At 47.3% G+C, this 18729-nt stretch overlaps 3 protein-coding genes and 1 pseudogene across 4 annotated transcripts in view; 2 read left to right on the forward strand and 2 right to left on the reverse strand.

Moving 5' to 3' along the window:
• The window catches only part of LOC105294798 (nucleoporin NUP188 homolog), a 46373-nt gene extending 39050 nt beyond the window's left edge, over window positions 1-7323 (reverse strand). Inside the window, exons 1-3 of one of the 2 annotated variants that reach the window (XM_023532982.1) lie at window positions 7234-7323; window positions 1333-1387; window positions 306-379 (exon numbers count right to left, since the gene is read on the reverse strand). In XM_023532982.1, the coding sequence (XP_023388750.1) occupies window positions 306-379; window positions 1333-1387; window positions 7234-7265 (161 nt within the window). In that variant the 5' untranslated portion in view covers window positions 7266-7323. The remainder of the gene's footprint in view (window positions 1-305; window positions 380-1332; window positions 1388-7233) is intronic. The other variant, XM_011364152.2, reaches the window with a different exon arrangement.
• On the forward strand, window positions 2613-2731 carry LOC111742497 (annotated as a pseudogene).
• DOLK (dolichol kinase) lies at window positions 7257-9438 on the forward strand. Its single transcript, XM_011364150.2, has one exon. The coding sequence runs from the start codon at window positions 7675-7677 to the stop codon at window positions 9289-9291; it is 1617 nt and encodes a 538-aa protein (XP_011362452.1). The 5' UTR covers window positions 7257-7674; the 3' UTR covers window positions 9292-9438.
• A 1877-nt stretch (window positions 9439-11315) lies between these two features.
• Window positions 11316-18729, reverse strand: part of PHYHD1 (phytanoyl-CoA dioxygenase domain containing 1) — a 9474-nt gene continuing 2060 nt past the window's right edge. The window contains exons 2-11 of the mRNA XM_011364149.2: window positions 18567-18725; window positions 15950-16025; window positions 15758-15805; window positions 14636-14691; window positions 14492-14554; window positions 13882-13903; window positions 12527-12655; window positions 12312-12428; window positions 11549-11675; window positions 11316-11448 (exon numbers count right to left, since the gene is read on the reverse strand). Coding sequence (XP_011362451.1) covers window positions 11403-11448; window positions 11549-11675; window positions 12312-12428; window positions 12527-12655; window positions 13882-13903; window positions 14492-14554; window positions 14636-14691; window positions 15758-15805; window positions 15950-16025; window positions 18567-18725 — 843 coding nt within the window. The 3' untranslated portion in view covers window positions 11316-11402. The remainder of the gene's footprint in view (window positions 11449-11548; window positions 11676-12311; window positions 12429-12526; window positions 12656-13881; window positions 13904-14491; window positions 14555-14635; window positions 14692-15757; window positions 15806-15949; window positions 16026-18566; window positions 18726-18729) is intronic.

The following is an 18729-nucleotide window of genomic DNA, read 5'->3' on the forward strand; positions in this document are numbered from 1 at the left end:
CAGTGCAACACACAAATAATGTGGACCAAAATAAATATCTGAATATTAATATTAACTGAATATTTATATTCATCCCCAGATACTACAGTTATATAATTGGATTCAACCATACTGTATTTCTACAAGGAATTTCTCTTTCAAGAGACAGAAAAAAATGTGCTTTGTTCTTTTCCACTGGTAACCAAACTGTATTCTCTCTGATCTACCTAACCCAGCAATATGACAAAATCATACATGAAAATGGTATCACCTATGCCAGCTTCCTCAGGTGAATTACTCTAACCAGATGCACAGGACAGCCGTACCTGGGAGGTTTGTAGTAAGAAAGTCCCTCTAACAGCCGCTGCCAGTGTTTATTCAGTTCTGCCTCAATCTGATTCTGGAAAAGAACAAGAAAATTATACAAATGCAATTTTAATCAGACTCCACGATGGCACTGAGGATTACATATTCCTTCGAGTCTTTTTAATATGAATTCTTTTCCACAGTTGAAATCATTTTGAATATTTAATTCTGTAGCCTCCTTTTTCTTTGCTTAACATTCTAACATAATGATTTAACCTTATTATGAAAACCTTGATAAGCATCCTTTCTAGTGGTTGCATAATGTTTTAAGTGGCTAGATCATAATTTATTTATCATTCCTCTAATGTTAGATACACTTAAGCTGACCATAATTCTTTATTAATATAAACAATGCTATGGTGAAGAGCTGTGTGCATAAAACTTTTTCAGGATTTCTTTAAGATACAGTCCTAGAAGTGGAATGATCAGATGAAGGCATATCAAAAACTGGTAAGGCTCTAAAAAAGGTACAGCATTCCTTATATTAATTATGATAACAGTAATACTTGAATGTCACCTTAACACTTTACCCTCGCAGGGTGAGAACACCTGAGGATCAATAAGAACTGCCCTTTACTGATTATATGCTAGAAAATGTCCTATAAACCACAGCCTCTGTGACCTAAGGAGCTAGCTAAATGGAAAAGGAAGAAAAAGCAAGTAAAGTGTGAAACAGAAAAAAGGCCTGAGAATCTTCCTTAGCCTGAGGTAGCAGAATATCATTTGTACCCCAATCCTCAGCAGCCAATTAAGCAGCACTGGTATTTTTTCAGAAGAGGAATCACCAAGGAACAAGAAAGGTGGAATTTAGAAACTTTAACAGCTAGGCTGTGAGATATACCACATTTCAGCAGAGAGAAGTATGGAATGCATGATGTTTATAAAGTTTTAGAATAAAAAATGTGCTTACTTCCTACTACAGAAAGTTTTTAAAAATAATATAAACTATGCAAACCATAGCACCCACTCGAGAACGCCATCACTTACCAGTTCTCTCAGAGCTGACCTTCCAAGTAGAATTGTCCACAGTTCTCTACTGCTCCTGAAAAATGACAACAAGCAGACTTGACTAAACTGTCTCACAGCTATTTTGTCTACTCTCTAAAACAAAAAGCTCAATGTAGAAAACAAATTTGTTAAAATTTTGGACAGTAATTCTGTTATATTCTTAAAAGTCTGATGCTCAAAATAAAAATTCAGAAACTAAAAGATAAGATTTCAACCGAAACCAGGAGGTACAGTGTTAAAAATGAGGATGGGCACCGTATTTCAACACTTTTAAGATGCCATTAATTGTAGGACATGATTACTTATGTTCTACAAGTCATCAACAATGAAACATTCTGATTTCAGAGGTAGTAAAAGCATGAAAAAAAATGCATTTTAGAATTAATGAAATATAGTAATTAATGAATAACAGTATGTCCTCTGCTAAGAAGATGCCTCGATTTAATATTTCTATCTCCTCCTTTCTTATTAGAATGTAGTGACTGATAAGGAAGAATCTAGAAAAGGATTATGTATATTCCAGGACCTCTATCATCTCCAGAAAATTTTCTAAATGCATGATATAATTCACTTTCTCAACAAGTAAAGTCTAACAGTCATTATGAATAGTACTAGGTTTGTTCATTTATTAATGAATTTCCACTAGGTGCCATATGAGATTAAAAAACACATTAGATATAGACCCTGCCCCGAGTGAGCTCTTCAAATAACTTCTCATCACGTGTTTACCCCAGTTCCTTCGACTCATCCATGCCTTTGGAAACATGTTTTGGGGTTTTTTTAAGGTCTAGAATTAAATTTCAAAATGAAGCCATTAAGAAATTCTTTCAAGTCCATAATATTGTAATAACTATGTATAAATATGTATGGCTTCAGATGGGTACCGAATTTATTGAGGTGATCACTTCGTAAGTTATATAAACGTCTAATCACTATGTGGTACACTTGAAACTAATACTGTATGCCAACTGTAATTTAAAAAAATTATTATAAAAATATTCTCTCAAGAAAGAGTTATAAAAAGCATGAGGGATTATATTTTGTGAAAACTTAAATCAGCTTTAGAACAGTAACCTGAAATAATTAACACTGCTTAGAAAGTCTATCTGTAGAGAGAAGAAAGGTCCTAATAAAATATACTAAATATTTAACAAAAAGAATACAAGCTGTGTTAACTTTGAAGACAAACAGAAAAATGTTTTCCTCGTGAAAACTGTAACATAGAGCACTAGCTCTATTTAAAAATTGCCTTTTGGCTGGTCTACGGTCATACTACCCTGAACAAGCCCAATCTCATCTGATCTAGGAAGCTAAGCAGGATTGGGCCTGGTTAGTACTTGGATGGGAGACCACCTAGGAAGACCAGGTGCTGTAAGTGTAAAAAATAAAAAAAATAAGTGATTGTAAGCTGACAAAGTCCTTGCAATCTGTGAGGTTAACCAAGGGTTGCCTCACCTAAAAAAAATAAAAAATAAAAAAATTGTCTTTTGGGATTTTTCCATCAAGAGGCTTAAACACACCTAAAATTATAAATCTCCTTCTGAGTGTAAATGCCTTTAAGAAAAAAATTTTGATTCTACTGAATCAGCAGCCCCCAACTTTCTCAACTGCATTGTGGAATCACTAATAATTTTTCTGATAAAAAGCTTTAAAAAATCAGGAGATTAGATCTAGTTAATGAAACAAATATGTCTCTTTACAGATAATGTGTATTAAAAGGTATGACTAAACCACATTCCAAGTAATTAAAAACAAAGGCAAGCTCACTATTTAAAGAAAGTTATAGTAAATTTTGAAAGAATGTCTTGTAAAGAGAATAATTATCATCTAACTTATTTGATAAATCTGAATTAGCAAAAAATAAAGGGAGGGCTTTATTTAAAATGGTAGATACTTTTACTTTACCAAGAATAGCTTCTGATTTGCACAAATGGATTAGATACCTATTATATAACACATAGCTAATAACGGGCCTAATGGTACATCAAAACTGAAATTAAATTGAAAGAAATTAACCATAATTGAAGGTTTTGTATGCCTGAGCTAAATCACTTTATCATCTATCTTCTAATTTCAAAAGCCTCAGGCATTAAAGAGCTTTAATTTATCCGCATTTTCTTTCAGAACTTAGACCCCTAGCTAGCTAGGTAGCAGTGATTTCCCAGAAGAGACTGAGAAGACCACTAATCACATTCAAAGACTAGCTGCCAAGTCCAGAATTTCTTGTTTTCTCAAATTCAAGCTGTGGGTATTTGTTACGCCCAAATCTGTACAAATTAGAAAAAAATATATACAATGACCTAGTCACCGCCTAGAGCTACTCTTTCTCAGAGGCTGTGTATGGGAAATCTATATTTTAAAATGAATACCCAAATGAATTCCTAAATTAACTAAATGCTCTCAGAGGAGCAGGTAACAGACCTGGTCAGTATAGACCCTCTCTGCCTTTTATGTTTGATATGTTAGCTTTTTTTTACCTTGGTCAGGGCGAGTAGAAGAGAAAAAGATTCTGCTACTAACAAGGACTGGAGATGACTGCCTTTGAGTAAAGCAGTAACTTTTATACTTACTACTCAAAAAATAAATGTTTCTTTAGAAATTAAAATTTTCATTGATAAAACTATGTTGTTAAGGTCTGTTATGTCAAAAACAATAGTTTATTGAAAATGAGATTTTAATAAGAATGTAATGTCAGGCACTGTGCCAAGTACTCAACATTTTCTCTTGCTGAATACTGACAACTTACTTATCAGGTACATACTATTATTATCTCCATCATCTCCTAAACCTTAGAAAACTAAGGTTTAAGAATGATTAAGTGACTTGCCTAAGATCACAATGCTAATATATAATAGAACCAGAGCTTGAACCCAGGTTTGCACGACTCCAGAGTTTAACCATTACATTACACTGCCTCAAGTTGTACCCAAGCATTCATCTTAGAAGCAAGCGAAGACTGAGGTGAAGTTTTCTGTTCTACAATGGCAGACCATATACTTTTAATACAGTGGCTGGCACAATAGGAGAGGCTCAAAAATACATATGCGATAAACGAATAGCAAAGGAGGCTGATATGAGTCCCTTTTAGACCTGCAATCTAACTGGAAAAGAAAAATTAGAAAAAATATATATATATATATATCTGCAGAAGTGCCAAGAAAAGACAGAATAAAGGAGAAAATGGTAATTTATCAGAAAGAGAATTCTTGTGGAAATAAGTGTTACTGGTTCCTCAGTTCATACATTTACTGGTCTATGAATAACAGGACCTTCATGATACTCATACGCTTAGTGTGGGAATGACAAAAGACATTAAGCACACATTCCACAGTCAGCAAAAAAGTAGAAATAAAGAGCTTGATCCTAACAATTAGACACTACGAAGGAATGTAATCATATAAGACCAAAAAAAAAAAAAAAAAGAAGAAGGAAAAGAGAGATCACTGGGAACTGATTCAGGGATGGATGAGAGACTTCCCCTCAAATTGGGACCTGAAGTTTGAGCAGGTGATTCTCAAGACACAAGACATGGCTGGAACTGTGATGTCTAATCCAAAGCCTCAGGGAAACATCTTCTACATATATTTTCATAAATGAAATACGTGCTAGTGTCTCACGTATTTGCACAATAAATAAATCTGAACTAAGTATTCGGAGAAGAAACTAAGGCACAGAAACCAAATAATTTGCCTCAAAAGTTATAAAAACGTATTGACTCTCAATCCAATGTTCTAGCAGACAACAAAAAACTCTATTCCTAAAAGAGCTAGAGTTCATGGAAACTGGAAATTATCTTCCTTAGAGAGATCCATATGGCTGGAAACCTTTGGGTGAAAGTTACCGGTAGGTTACAAATAATAACCTGTACGATTGAGTCCTTTTGGTAGAAAGATGAGATACAGCCAACCTACTCTGAGTAGTTCTTTTGAGAAACAGTTATACTCCACATGGAAATAATAAAAGCAGCCATCACCCATAAATGTTCTGACTCCACAGATAAGGTACACCTCTCTTACGTAAACTGAGACTTAAGTTTAGCTACAACCTTTTCAAACCAGTTGTTTTTTTTAGCATACGTACACCAACCAGGTTTCTACAACCACATTAACTGAAGAACACAAGAGATACCCCAAAATGCCAATATTCAAACTGAGTTTCTGCCAAATCCTGACTGGCTTTCCCCAAACCGAGTGATTTAAGAATATTATTCCATTTTTGACTAGTGCTAACTCATATTAACATGTACAATGACTTTCTTACATGCTTCAAAGCCACCTCAATAGTAGTCTTAAAAGGATTCACATTTGGAAAAACAAGCTCAACTGGTAAGGTGGCCTGTCTGAAGTCATTTGCAAATCAGCGGGCACAGGAATAGAATTAAAGTTTTCTCTCAGTCCTGACCTCTAGGTGTTTCAAACAGAATGCTGCTCAGTGTGATCCCAATAGTTATGTGCCTTCCAGCACAAGAAGAAAGATCATTCTCCTAACACAGGCTATGAGCAAAGCAGTGCCTAGAAATCTTTGTTATTTCTTCCATCTTCAAGTATGAGTTTGGTAGGTTTACCAACATGATCAAAGCATCTTTCAGGCAAATCGATGTTTTTCTTCCCTTACTTCCTCTCATTAAAGAGCACACCTGACCCTGTCAGAGCTTAACTTTACCCAGTCTCCACGATGATTATGAAATAAGCCTAAGAAAAGGAAGACACAGTGACCACAATGCTGCCTGATAAATGAGCTGACATAAAACAGCAGAAGAGGGAAAAGCAAACTGGTCCTTACAATTTCGGAAACAGCCCAGTGGAAATTCCAAAGAAAATGTCACTGAGCTGATAGGTGAAGGAAGTGCTATCTGAGAAAACGGGCAATGTCTGTAATAAATATTTACGTAAGGTCTATCATGTGCGCTCATGGGTGTTGAGGACACGGCAGTGGACAAGACGAAAAAGTGGGGAAACACTGCTGGCACAGGGAATAAATGACAGGGACGTCTAAGGAGGGAGGGTGGTAGGGCGAGGGGAAGACGCTTCAAGCTGTAACGTGGAAGATAGAGATGGGGCGATCTGCTTAAAGTTTCGGTTCGCATCCTCACTTTTTACCACTTAGCTAGTACTGAGCTGGATTTGCGAGTCATCTGCGAAACAGAAGGTGGCTCACGGAGTTAAGAGAATCCCGAGACAATGCACGGAAAGCGCTTCCCCGGCGTCTGGCGCTAGTAAGCGCTCTGTAAGGGGCTGTCTGTCTCTCGTTAATATTTCATCTTCTCGTCTCTAAAGCCCGCTACAGTGCCTGGGCTCTCTCGGAGGATGTGGGCATGTGGGCTGACGGAATCAACGCCGGAGAACATGAATAGATGGATGAATGAAAGACGGCAGAAACCGCAGGGAAGTGGCTGGGCGCCGCAAGAAACACTTCCCAACGAGAGCACCTGGGGAATCTGGGCAGCGTCGCCGAGGCAGGGCACGGGAGGCTGCAGCAGGGACGCGGGTGGGGGCTCTCCCCGGCGACCGCGAAGCGCCCCGTTGCGCCTCGAGGGAGCGTCACGCCGGACAAGGAAGCGCGGGGGCACAGGGGGAGGGACCGAGGGATCTGCCGGTGGGGAGAGGGGAGGAAGAGAAAGGGACTTGGGGAAGAGACGGGAGGCCGATGCTGACAGAAGGACTGAGGCACCGGCCCCCCCCTCCTGGAGAAGTCGCCTCAGATCCCCCGCGCGCGCGGGGACCGTTTGGACGTAACCGCCTCCCGTCTCGGCGCCCGTCCACCTAGCCGGGCTTCGCCCCGCCACCGCCTCCACATCTCGCCCCCGACTCCCGCCCCGCTTCCGCTCGGCTTCGACCCCGCGCCTCAGAGCCACCCCGGCCGACTCGGCCCGCTCCGCACCTCACACACGGCCCACCGGCGGCAGCCGCCATCTTCGCGCGCGCGCGCCCCCGCCCCGCCCCCAAACGCCGCGTCCACGTGACCGCCCGCCTCCAGACGGGCGCGTGGACGGGCTTTCCGTCACGTGATGGCGGGGCGGGGCCAAGATGGCGACGCCCAGAAAGGTGAGGAACTCGCGGCTCGGGCCGCCGAGGCTGGAATGAAGTTGGCCGAGAGACGACGTCTACGCCATAGGTTGAAGACGGTGGAAACTGACCGGACACTAGCTCCCAGGCTTCAGAGAGTGTCCTCCAGTAGAGCTTCCCTCCTTGCAGCTAGAGAACGGAGAGAGAAGGTGCTGGTTGGGTGAAGCTGCGGCTCTCTGCCTGGCAGGGCTTAGGGGCCCAGCGTCCAAAGCGACCCTAGTCACCCCGGTTTGCCCAGGGTCCCAAGTCTAGAGAAATGACCCGAGAGTGTGCTCCCCCGGCCCAGGGGACCGGAGCGCTGCTGAGCGGCTCGGTGCTGGCAGAGGCGGCAGTGGTGTTCGCGGTGGTGCTGAGTATCCACGCATCCGTGTTGGACCGGTACTCGTGGTGCGCCGTGGCCCTCGCAGTGCAAGCCTTCTACGTCCAGTACAAGTGGGACCGGCTGCTACAGCAAGGAAGCGCTGTCTTCCAGTTCCGAATGTCCGCAAACAGTGGCCTGCTGCCCGCCTCCATGGTCATGCCTTTGCTCGGACTGGTCATGAAGGAGCGTTGCCAGGCTGCGGGGAACCCATACTTTGAGCGCTTTGGAATTGTGGTGGCAACCACTGGCATGGCAGTGGCCCTCTTCTCATCAGTGCTGGCGCTGGGGATCACTCGCCCAGTGCCTACCAACACTTGTGTCATCTTGGGCTTGGCCGGGGGTGTCATCATTTATATCATGAAGCACTCACTGAGTGTGGGCGAGGTGATCGAGGTCCTGGAGGTCCTGCTGATCTTCGTCTACCTCAACATGATCCTGCTGTACCTGCTACCCCGCTGCTTCACCCCTGGCGAGGCACTGCTGGTGTTGGGTGGCATCAGCTTTTTGCTCAACCAGCTCATCAAGCGCTCTCTGACCGTGGTAGAAGGCCAGGGAGACCCAGTGGACTTCTTCCTGCTGGTGGTGGTCGTAGGGATGGTGCTCATGGGCATCTTCTTCAGCACCCTCTTTGTCTTCATGGACTCAGGTACCTGGGCCTCTTCCATCTTCTTCCACCTTATGACTGGTGTGCTGGGTCTTGGTGTGGTCCTGCCCTGGCTGCACCGGCTCATCCGCAGGAACCCCCTGCTCTGGCTTCTTCAATTCCTCTTCCAGACAGAAACCCGCATCTACCTCCTAGCCTACTGGTCTCTGCTGGCCACCTTTGCCTGCCTGGTAGTTCTGTACCAGAATGCCAAGAGGTCATCTTCGGAGTCCAAGAAGCACCAGGCCCCGACCATTGCCCGGAAGTATTTCCACTTCATTGTGGTAGCCACCTACGTCCCAGGTATCATCTTTGACCGGCCACTACTCTACGTGGCTGCCACTCTATGTCTGGCGGTCTTCATCTTACTGGAGTATGTGCGCTACTTCCGCATTAAGCCCCTGGGCCACACTCTGCGGAGCCTCCTGTCCCTCTTCCTGGATGAACGAGATAGCGGACCGCTTATCCTGACACACATCTACCTGCTCCTGGGCATGTCTCTTCCCATTTGGCTAGTCCCCAGACCCTGCACACAGAAGGGTAGCCTGGGGGGAGCGAGGGCCCTAGTCCCCTACGCCGGTGTCCTGGCCGTGGGTGTGGGTGACACTATGGCCTCCATCTTTGGCAGTACCATGGGGGAAATCTACTGGCCTGGAACCAAAAAGACTTTTGAGGGGACCATGACATCTATATTTGCCCAAATCATTTCTGTAGCTCTGATCTTAATCTTTGACAGTGGAGTGGACCTAAACGACAGTTACGCTTGGATTTTGGGATCCATCAGCATGGTGTCCCTCCTAGAAGCATACACTACGCAGATAGACAATCTCCTTTTGCCTCTCTACCTCCTGATATTGCTGATGGCCTAGCTGCTGTGTAGCAGCGATGGAGGAAATGGAGACAGGGGGAGGATAAATGGTCCCCACAGCAGCCAGCCACTTGGGCATGAAGAAGCAGATTTGATTTTTCAGTTGATTCAGATTCAAAATAAAAATTAAAGCTCTCCCGGCTTTTGATTTGCTGATATTTAAAAAGCAAAAAGGCTAAAGGATAGTACAACAATTCAAAGAACTTACGTGTGCCATAGCCCCCCGCCCCTGCCACCTTGAGATCCTCAGAGGGGCCTGGAGTGGACACTGGAGGCCACAGAGCGTAACACTTCAGGGCAGAGTGTCATTATTACCCAAGGCCAGTTCTCCTCTCAGCAAAAAGCCAGGCAAGCCAAGGGTTGTACTTTTACGGGCTGTCCTTGGAGACTTAGCTCTATCTGGAGGAGAACCCAAGAGGAAAATAGCCAAATGCATGTGATTCCTCTCATTTGGGCTAGAAAGAGCTAAAGGCGGGAAAATCAACTTGTGTGTGAGAAGGAGCTGGGGAAAGAAGAGCAGGTTTCTCCCGGCTGCTCACCCAGCCTGGCAGGGAGGGGCCTCGCAGGAAGAGGCGAGAATTTGGGCCCACTATGGCCAGAAGCCAGGAGTGGACCTCTAGGGAGCTCACGGGGTCACTGCCAAGTCCTTTCCCTCAGAGGAAAGTGCTGAAACATTCCTTTGGGAGCTCAAAGGAGACGACAAACCCCTTTTCTCAGGTTCCCTTCTGCTTGCTGAAGGAGGTGGCAAAATGTCAGGGAAGAGCAGCAGCTTTGCCTCATTGACTGTGCCCTCGGGAAAGGGCTCTGTCCTCTGGGCCTTGGCTTGTCCATATATACAGTAGAGGCTGGAAATCAAGTTCACAAACTCTTATGGCCGCTGAGGTCAGGCAGGTAATGCAGTGAAGGAGGATGGCAAGTGAGACATGGAGGGCACGTGTGCCTCTAAGGAGATAGCTCCAGCCAGTCGTCAGCGTGCTAGACCATAGGCCTCGTGGTGTTGACCTGTTCTTTCAAGGAGGCTTAGAAATCTGGATTTCAAATTTATGTGAAATCTCTGTTTTAAAAAGTTTTTTATAAAAATACCAAGGCCCAGACAAAATACATCTGTGGCCTGGAATCAGCCAGTGGCCCCTGACTTGCAGCCTCTGGGCCAGACGCTGGCTAAACAAATTTTGGATTTCATATTATTCTTGCGAAAGGTCTGGGTGCCTGCCAAGCATGCCCAAGGAGGAGGAACCCATGGAAGCCCTCGTCTGGCCCCCAACTATGCAGGTGGGAAAACAGTTCCAGAGAGAGGAAGGGCCTAGCCTGAGACCAGAAAGCGAGTTGGTCACAGAGCCAGGACCAGAATCTGGGACTGGATTCCCAGGCTTGGTCGTCTTTCCCCTTTCCCAAGAGGAGAGCACCAGGACTGTAGAGGTTAGAAGCGCAGGCCCTGGATCAGGCTGAGCTTGCTAAACAACTAAACTGTGTTTGGAGCAGGTCCCTTAATCTCCCCATGAGTCAGCTTCTTTATCTACAAATGCGGATGGCAAGAGCACCTACCTTGAAGGTCCATCAGTGTGGGGCCTCTGAGATACAACATGTGAAGCTCTTGGCACAGTGAGTATGCACCCACCAGATGTGACTTACTGTTAGGGAAATCACACAAACCTCATCAGGCAAGGCTGGGGTACCCGGGATGATTGTCAGCAGAGCTCTCATCTTGAGAACAAGGCTGCTTGGGAAAGAAGGATCAAGAAGCTGCATTCAGAAGTCATTTTTATTCAATGTCTTGCACGGTAATAGAGTTCTGTCTGAGAGGAGAGAAGAGTAAGAAGCTGGCAGAGAAGTGGCCAGAACCATTCTGTGACCACAACCCTCTAGGGGGAGGCAGAGGGGAGACAGAGACAGAGATCTTGGGAAAGGCACCCAGCTGGGCTCCTGCTGCCCAGCTGCCACCTCTCGCCTGTCTGCCTGCAGGGCCGAAGAGTACAGACACTGGCAGAAGGAAAGCCCAGGAGGAGAGATGAGACTTTCCTCTTGCACCTGGGTGGTCGGGCGAGGCACTGGTGGTGTCTGTGGCCCACAGCTTCACCTGGGAGGGGACATTGCCCAGCCCTGCGAGAGCCTTTAGGTGTACAGTGGGGGAAAGGGCAGCTCGGCTGTTGGCTGGAGCCTGCGGAGGATAGAAAATGCCCCTGAGATGCCAGTCTCACTGCTCTGCCTAGCTGCGAGGACCTCTTCAGGACCCTGTCTGGGACATACCTGCCACCTACCAGTTCTCTGGGCTCCAGACGGTGCCAGTGGCCTCCATGAGGTGGAAAGTGTAGGCCTGGCGCGAGCGGTCGGAGAGGTTTTGCTCACTCTTGTGCACCACTTCTCCGTGGATTAGGACAAGGGCCCCTGGCAGGGACACCGTAGGTCAGGACACTCAGGGCAGGAAGGGACACAGGGCCTTCCAGACCTCAGGCGGTTTTGCAGCCTATTTATCTCCATTCTCGACCCTGAAAACTCAGGAACTTGCGGCCTGCCGTGGGGTCTGAGGTTGTGCTGTTGGACACAGGTTCTCCTGAGATCCAGACCTTCCCCCCGGGGCCCATGACCTTGGCAAGCCCTATGGTGTTTGTACAACCAGGCAGAGTCTGTACTGTCCCAGCCGGCTGGGATCTCGCCAGCAAACACTGAGTAGGACCTCAGTTTTCCCGTTTCCAAAAGAGCGAGGGGGAGCACCAAGAGCTGGCATCTGTCAAGTACTTGCTGTGGACCACACAGGTTCTGTGCGAACATCTTGGATACATCATCTCTTTGGGGGAAACTGAGGCTCAGAAGGATTCAGTCATTTGCCCAAAGAGCCCGGAAGTAGCAGAGTCTGGATTCTAGACTGGTCTGGGAGACCCTGCTGTTAATCTCACTGCTTCCTGACCACCCAGTGTCCAGAGACCTTCTCTCATTCTCAGGTGAGCCGGGTGGTCAGAGCAGGCAGACACCCATGGGCGTGGCGTCAGGGCCCTGCCTTCCTTCCCTCTGCATACCGCCTACCTCTCTGCACTGGCGTAGGCACAAAGAGGCTGTTATCCCGGGCTGGCTCTGACCCCAGGAAGCTGGTGCCAGGCGCTGAGCCAGCAGGGGCCCGGACCATCCTTCTCGACACTCCACCTGCAGGCCAAGAAGGAGTCTTTAGCCTCTCTTTTTTCTGGGTCCCTCTCCCATGGCCGATAGGGTATGAGTGGATGGGGAAAGACAGGTGTCCTCACTGGTGTGGGAGCCAGGGATGAACCAGAGGCAGCCGTTCTCCAGTGTGGCGTCCTCCAGCGCGATCCACAGGCCCAGCACCCGGCCCAGGGGCTCCGTGTACAGGAAGGAAGCATCCTGGTGAGGGGAGACTGCAGCAAGCCCACGTGGGTGTGAGGAGCCCAGCCCCCACCTCACCTTGGCCTTGTTTCCCATTCTCCAATCCCCCCAGATCCCTCCTGGCCCAGCCCTCCCATGATCAGTTAGTCTTGCCTCTCTGTAGTCCGGTGACTTGGGACAAGATATTTTACCTCTCAAAGCTTCAATTTCCTAAACCGTAAAGCATCCCCAACAGTAACCTACCTCATGGGGTTGCTGGAGCATTCCATGAGAAGATGTATGACAAGTGCCAGCACAGGACCCAACATTGTAATAGTTTGCTAAAAAGTAGCTGCTCTTGTTTAATTCTGGCCAGGTAACTAAGGCCACCGTCCATAGCTAGAGACAAGCACCTCCAGCCACCAGATGATCCCCCCAGTGGTATAAGTGTGAAGTGGTGGGGACGACTGACCAAGCACCCACATTTTAAATACCCCCACCTCGTGATGCTGGGGCCCAGCCAGGATGGAGGACCACTGAATAAATGACCTTCGCCTGTAACAGGGGTGCTCATCTCACCTCCTTCCTGGGGAATTGTGTTTTTTCTATGCACCAACCTTTAAAAAGGACATTGACAACCTGGACAGTGTCCACAGGAAGGTGTCCCAATAGGGGGTGCTCCAAAACATTTGGCGGAAGAATGACTGAAGAAAGTGGAGGTGCTGGACTTGGGGAATGGATGGCCATCCCTTTAGGGGACTGTCCTTTAACTGAATGATGGGAGGAGGAGGCGGTCACAAGGAGGCCAACTTGGGCTAATGCAAGGAAGGATGACCTGCGAGGGGGTGAGCTCCCTGTCACTGGAGGTATTTGAGCAGAAGTGGATAATCACTCACAAGAGAGGCTGTAAAGGGTATCTGTGCATCCAGTGAGGTTTGGAATTAGATCAGCAATTTGTATGCTGAATCGGTCCTCCAAGAAACTTGGTAAAATATAGATTCCCAGGCCCTAGCAGCCCTACTGACTCAAGATCTCAGGAAACTGGGCCCGGGAATCTGTATTTTTAACCAGCTAGGAGTTGTGGCCAGGTTCAGGAACCACTGTACTGGGAGGCACCCTCCCAATTCACTGTCCCAGGAAGGAACAGAAGGTGGCTTCTCCTCCCCAGCCTGGGGACAGGTAGACAAGTGCCCTCCCTCCCTCTGAAGACCTCATAACCACTAATGTCCAGATTTCCCACCAGGGCCTTTGCTGGGCCCACAGTCTGCACTCAGCTCACCTTCGCCACCCAAACGAGGTTGCTGCAAGAGAGAGGAAGGGCCCGGTGAGACCAGAAGAGGGCAGGAGAGAGCAGGGACGGCTGAGTCTCATGGGAAGCTCTTCCCTGGCCACAGGTGTTTTCCTCCAAGGATTTCACATTGGCACCCAGCTATGAAGCACCTACTGTGTGCCAGGCCCAGGAGGGCTGCAAAAAGAAATACCACCCTGCCCGCCAGGGCACTCCTAGTCTGACCACGTGCATGCGTAACAGAACATGTGGCAGATATGAGGGGCAGCAGGAGAGATTAGGACCCAGGCCAGTTCCTCTCTTCCCAAGATTGCTGGAAGGCTTCTTGGAGGAGGTGGCACCGAGCTAGGCCTTGAAAACTGAGAATAGCATTTCAATAGCCAGGGAAGGGAAGACGGAGTCCTGGGGAGCCCCTTCTCTCCTACCACCAAATTTTAACTGAAAACCAACTAAAGGCCAGTCACCTTAGCTGGAGGAGGCCGATTTTACATGTTCTTCCCCCAAGTTAATAATCTTCCTAGTAGCAGCTTTTGGCTTGGTATGAATATTCTGTCCATTTTACAGAGCATAAACTGAGGCCTGGGCAGGATGACGAGCTCACCTTGAAGATGTACATGCTCTGTACCACCACGGGCATCTGGAGGCCCAGACTTCTGGCCAAGGCCTGGAAGAGGTCAAAGGTCACACTGCCAGCCCACACTCACAGCTGGCCCACTTACCCAACCTTGTCCCCACCTCTGCTCACCTGAACCTTGGGGGAGTGTGTGATACACTTGAAGACAGGGTCATGGGCATGCAGAGCTGCGGGATAGAGGCAGGCTGATGGGACAGTCCCCAGCCCCCACGAGCCCCTCCCATGCCTAGCCCTGGGCATCCAGACTCAGCCCTCACTCCCAACAATTTTGTGTATATTAAATTTTTTCTTGTTTGTAACCAAGGGATGGGCCCCAGACACTTTTGCCCCACCTCAGACCCCATCCCACCCATGACCTTATTCTTGACCTTCTAACCATCTGTGACCCTCACTCCAGCCCTGACTTCCCAATCCTCAGAGGACGAAAAGCTCCAAGGGGCCAATCCCTTGGTAGCAATCTCGGTACTGCCACTAACTCTATGTGACTTCTCTCCTGTAAGCCTCAGTGGACACTGTACAAGGGGACTAGAAGGCCCGCCCTGCCCTCCCCCCAGGCTACCACAGGGCTCACAGGGCTAACACATGCACAGCCACAGCCCAGGGCCTGGCACGGAATAGTCACTCTTCTCATTATTTGCTATCATCGTTGTTACTACAAAAAGCGAGGGTTGAAATGTTATATGTCGATTATAACTCAATAAAAAAAAAGTGAGGGCTGAATGTACTTAAGGCCACTGAATTGTACACTTCAAAATGGTTACAATGGTAAAGTTTGTGATATATATTTTACCGCAATGTTTTTAACAAAGCTACCATGATATAACTTCAAGCTTAAAAATAAGTGATCTATGAAATAAATTTTAATGTATGATCCTGAAAAAAAAAGAGAATTTCCTACCTTGGTTTGGGGGGTCTCAGAACGGGGACTATATGAACATGTTAGGTGCTCCTTAAGGAGGCTCCTTAAGGAGTGCCTATGCCTGGGGCCTGGGTCATCCCCAAGCCAGGGAACAGAGAGCTGAGGGTCTGCACGTGCCCGTCTGCATGGTAGGCTCAGTGGACCCTTTCCCAGGCAGGACTCATGATTAGCAGTGTAAGATGCAGAAGAACAGGGCCAGGGAGGGTGCTGCAGGCAGAAATGCTATTGTCTGGGCCACTGTAGGCTCTGGGTAACACCCCTAAACTCTTCAGGCCTTAGTTTCCCCCTTTCCTTTTCCCCAGGTGCCAGCTTACCATGGCCAATTTTGTTGATGGATTTCTCTGGAGGGACCAGGAAATTTCCTGTGGCACAAGGAACAGGTAAAGGCAGATGAGCTAGAGTCCAGCCTCCCCTGGGGTAGCTGGCCTCAACACCCGCCCCCCAGCCCTGGGGGCGGAGATACCCAAGTCCAGTGCACCCCCACCTTTAGGGCCCCAGCTCCGGACCTTTCTTGTCAAAAACGCCTTTCTCAAAGAAGAATCGAATCTTGTCGCCACTGCTCAGGAAATAGTCTGTGCTGCCCTGTGGGGAAGGGACATAGGAGGGACTGAGAGCATCGTCAGGTAAGAGCTAGGCCTAGCAAAGAGGGAAGAGGACTCAGATGGTTCCCATTCCACAGGGCTACAGACCCAGCTGGCGCTTCTCAAACTCGTTCACTGAGGCACAGACAGGGAATGGGAACCCCAAGTGCCTGGAAGCATAACCAGAAGCTGCAAGCATGGAATTTCTTGGAAACCTCTTAATAAGTCACATGACTTATACTCAGTATTGTGTGATTCAAACCACAGGTACTAGAATCAAACAGGTCTGATTCCCAGGTAGGCTTGGACCACTTGTTTTACCTCTCAAAGCCTTACTTTCCTCATCTACCAAACGGAAATAATAACAGAACTGACCTCCCCCGGACTGCTAGAGGCTGCAGGTAGAAGAGGCTGACTCCTACAGCTTGGAGAGCACATACCCTGGAGCTAGGATACTTAGGTTCAAATCCCAGCTCGGCCACTGGCTGGCTGTATGACCACGACTGTATCACTGAACCTCTCTGGGCTTGGTTTCCTCATAAAATATAGATGTTATTAATGGTACCTGTCTCATAAGGTGTTGTAGGGATTATGAGTTGGTATATGTAAAGCACTAAAACAGTCCTTGGAGTGGTGATAAGTGCCATGTGAATATCTATTATTATTATTATTATTATTACTGCTGCTGCTGCTAAATAGAAAATGCTCAGCAAGGGCATAGCTAAATGCTTGATAAATACAAGCTAGTATTAATCTTCTGTTTTCTTAGTAACCTCTTCTTATTAATTATAATAAGTTTTAAATTTCTTAGCATCATATGAAAACGATGCTCCAGGAAGATGCCCTGTGTCTTCCCGTGGCTTTAATCATCGTATTTATCTCCCTACCTTCTTGCATGGCACATCAGTGGAATTGAGTGGCATCGACCCGCCCACCTGGGTTCCCCAGAGGTACACAGCCCTGCCACTCCCTCACACGTGTACATCTGCTCTCACCTGCGCCTACATAGCTCAGCTTGGTGCCTCGGCAGGCCCCTTCAAAGCCTTTCTGCTGAAAACTGAAAGTTTTTTTCAACATTCTTAGCTCCTCTGCCTGCACCAGGATGAGGGTGAAGCAAACAAGTTAGGGAAGCATAATTGATAATAATAACATTGAAGATAATGATGCTAAATGTGTCAAAGGTTTTACTTAACTCATTATTTCACAAGGGAACCACGAATTCAAAGGAGAATTCCAAGAACCACACACGTATAGGCAGTAATGAATGCTGAAACGGAATTACAAATCAAGGCAAAGCTGATCTATCTACCGGGCAATAATAATAATAAAAATCGCATTCTGAATAATTGTAATCAGTACGGAGCACTGAATAATGATTGCGTTCTGCTAGACGTGGTTTATATCTATTTCTATAGTTACTATCAATTCTATCCAACTTACGGAGTTGTAAAATAACTCAGAGACAATGAAAAGTGGAGGTAAGCTGGAAGGGAGAACGAGAGAGGACACCCCCTGATCTTCTTTTAATACCTATTCCAAAGTCTTTCGCATGGGTTTACTGAGTACCAAGCACTGTGCTGATCTCTTCGCAAGCATTATAAAACGAGATACACACACTTTCTCCTGTCCTCTCCCCGCCTCCTCATGGGTCTCTGAAAGCGGCTTGGAGGGCACAAGATTCGACCCCCGCACTCCTTGGAGTTTTTGAGTGACCTTGGACACAAGAACCCCGTCTCGGCTTTCCCCACCTAGAATGCTGGATTTGCTTCCAAATGAAACGATTTCGAGGAAATTTTCATTCTGCGACCCTTTTTCCCTCCCAAGTCCCAGTTCTCTGGGTTGCAAAGCTTCCGGCCATTGTAATTCCCTTTATGCCCACCAGATGGCAGGAGCCGCTCTGCGTGAGTATGAGTGAGCCCCATTAGGAGGCTGGGACCACAGACAGCTTTGGCTTGGAGGACCCGGGTCAGACAGGCTCATAAATTCAGACCGTGAAGGGTTAAGAGAACTGTGTGGGAGAACCCACGAGTCTCAACTTCCCCATCTCAAACTGAACTGAGTCCCGTCAGGTCACTGGAGGGAAACGGCAGAGTTTCTAGTCTCATTCTGGGATAAGCCTTGCACAGGTGGGCCCATCAGAATCACATGGCCCATTCCAGGTTGTGGGCCATAGGGAGGCCCCTTGTGGCAGGGGAACTACTGAAGAAGTACAGCAGACCAGTGAACAGCTTGGACTTGGTATCAAACAGATCTGGGTTCAAAGCCTTGCTCTGTCAGTCACTAACTCTGCGGTCTGGGGCAAGTGAGCTGGGCCTCATTTTCTCCACCTGGCAAATGGGCACAATAATGCCGATCTTATAAATTCGTAGTGAGGAGTGAAGGAAATGTTCATTTGAGGCACTTAGCCCGGAGCCTGGTGCGTGGAAGGCTGGGGCCTGATTTCTTATGAGGACGAGCCATGGGCCTCCAGGCTGTTGCTCTCCCAGGGAACTGGCCCCCTGTCAAAGATCAGATCCCGTCCGCACCCGCCCCAGGTACCAACCTGGGCTCGCAGCTGCTCCTCTTCCTGGGTGGAAAATTCCGTGCGGCAGTGGGGAGGGACATCCATCTCGGCCACTATCTCACCAATCCTCTGTTGCATGGCCACACACTCGTCCGCAGACAGGAATCTTTCCAGCACCAGAAATCCATCCTCCCGGAACTAC

This window comes from Pteropus vampyrus, unplaced genomic scaffold (assembly GCF_000151845.1).
Source record: "Pteropus vampyrus isolate Shadow unplaced genomic scaffold, Pvam_2.0 Scaffold95, whole genome shotgun sequence".
In the NCBI taxonomy this organism is placed as follows: domain Eukaryota; kingdom Metazoa; phylum Chordata; class Mammalia; order Chiroptera; family Pteropodidae; genus Pteropus; species Pteropus vampyrus.

What these genes read in the sequence shown, in the direction of transcription:
- DOLK (XM_011364150.2), top strand. Translation starts at nt 7,675, where the DNA reads ATGACCCGAGAGTGTGCTCCCCCGGCCCAGGGGACCGGAGCGCTGCTG.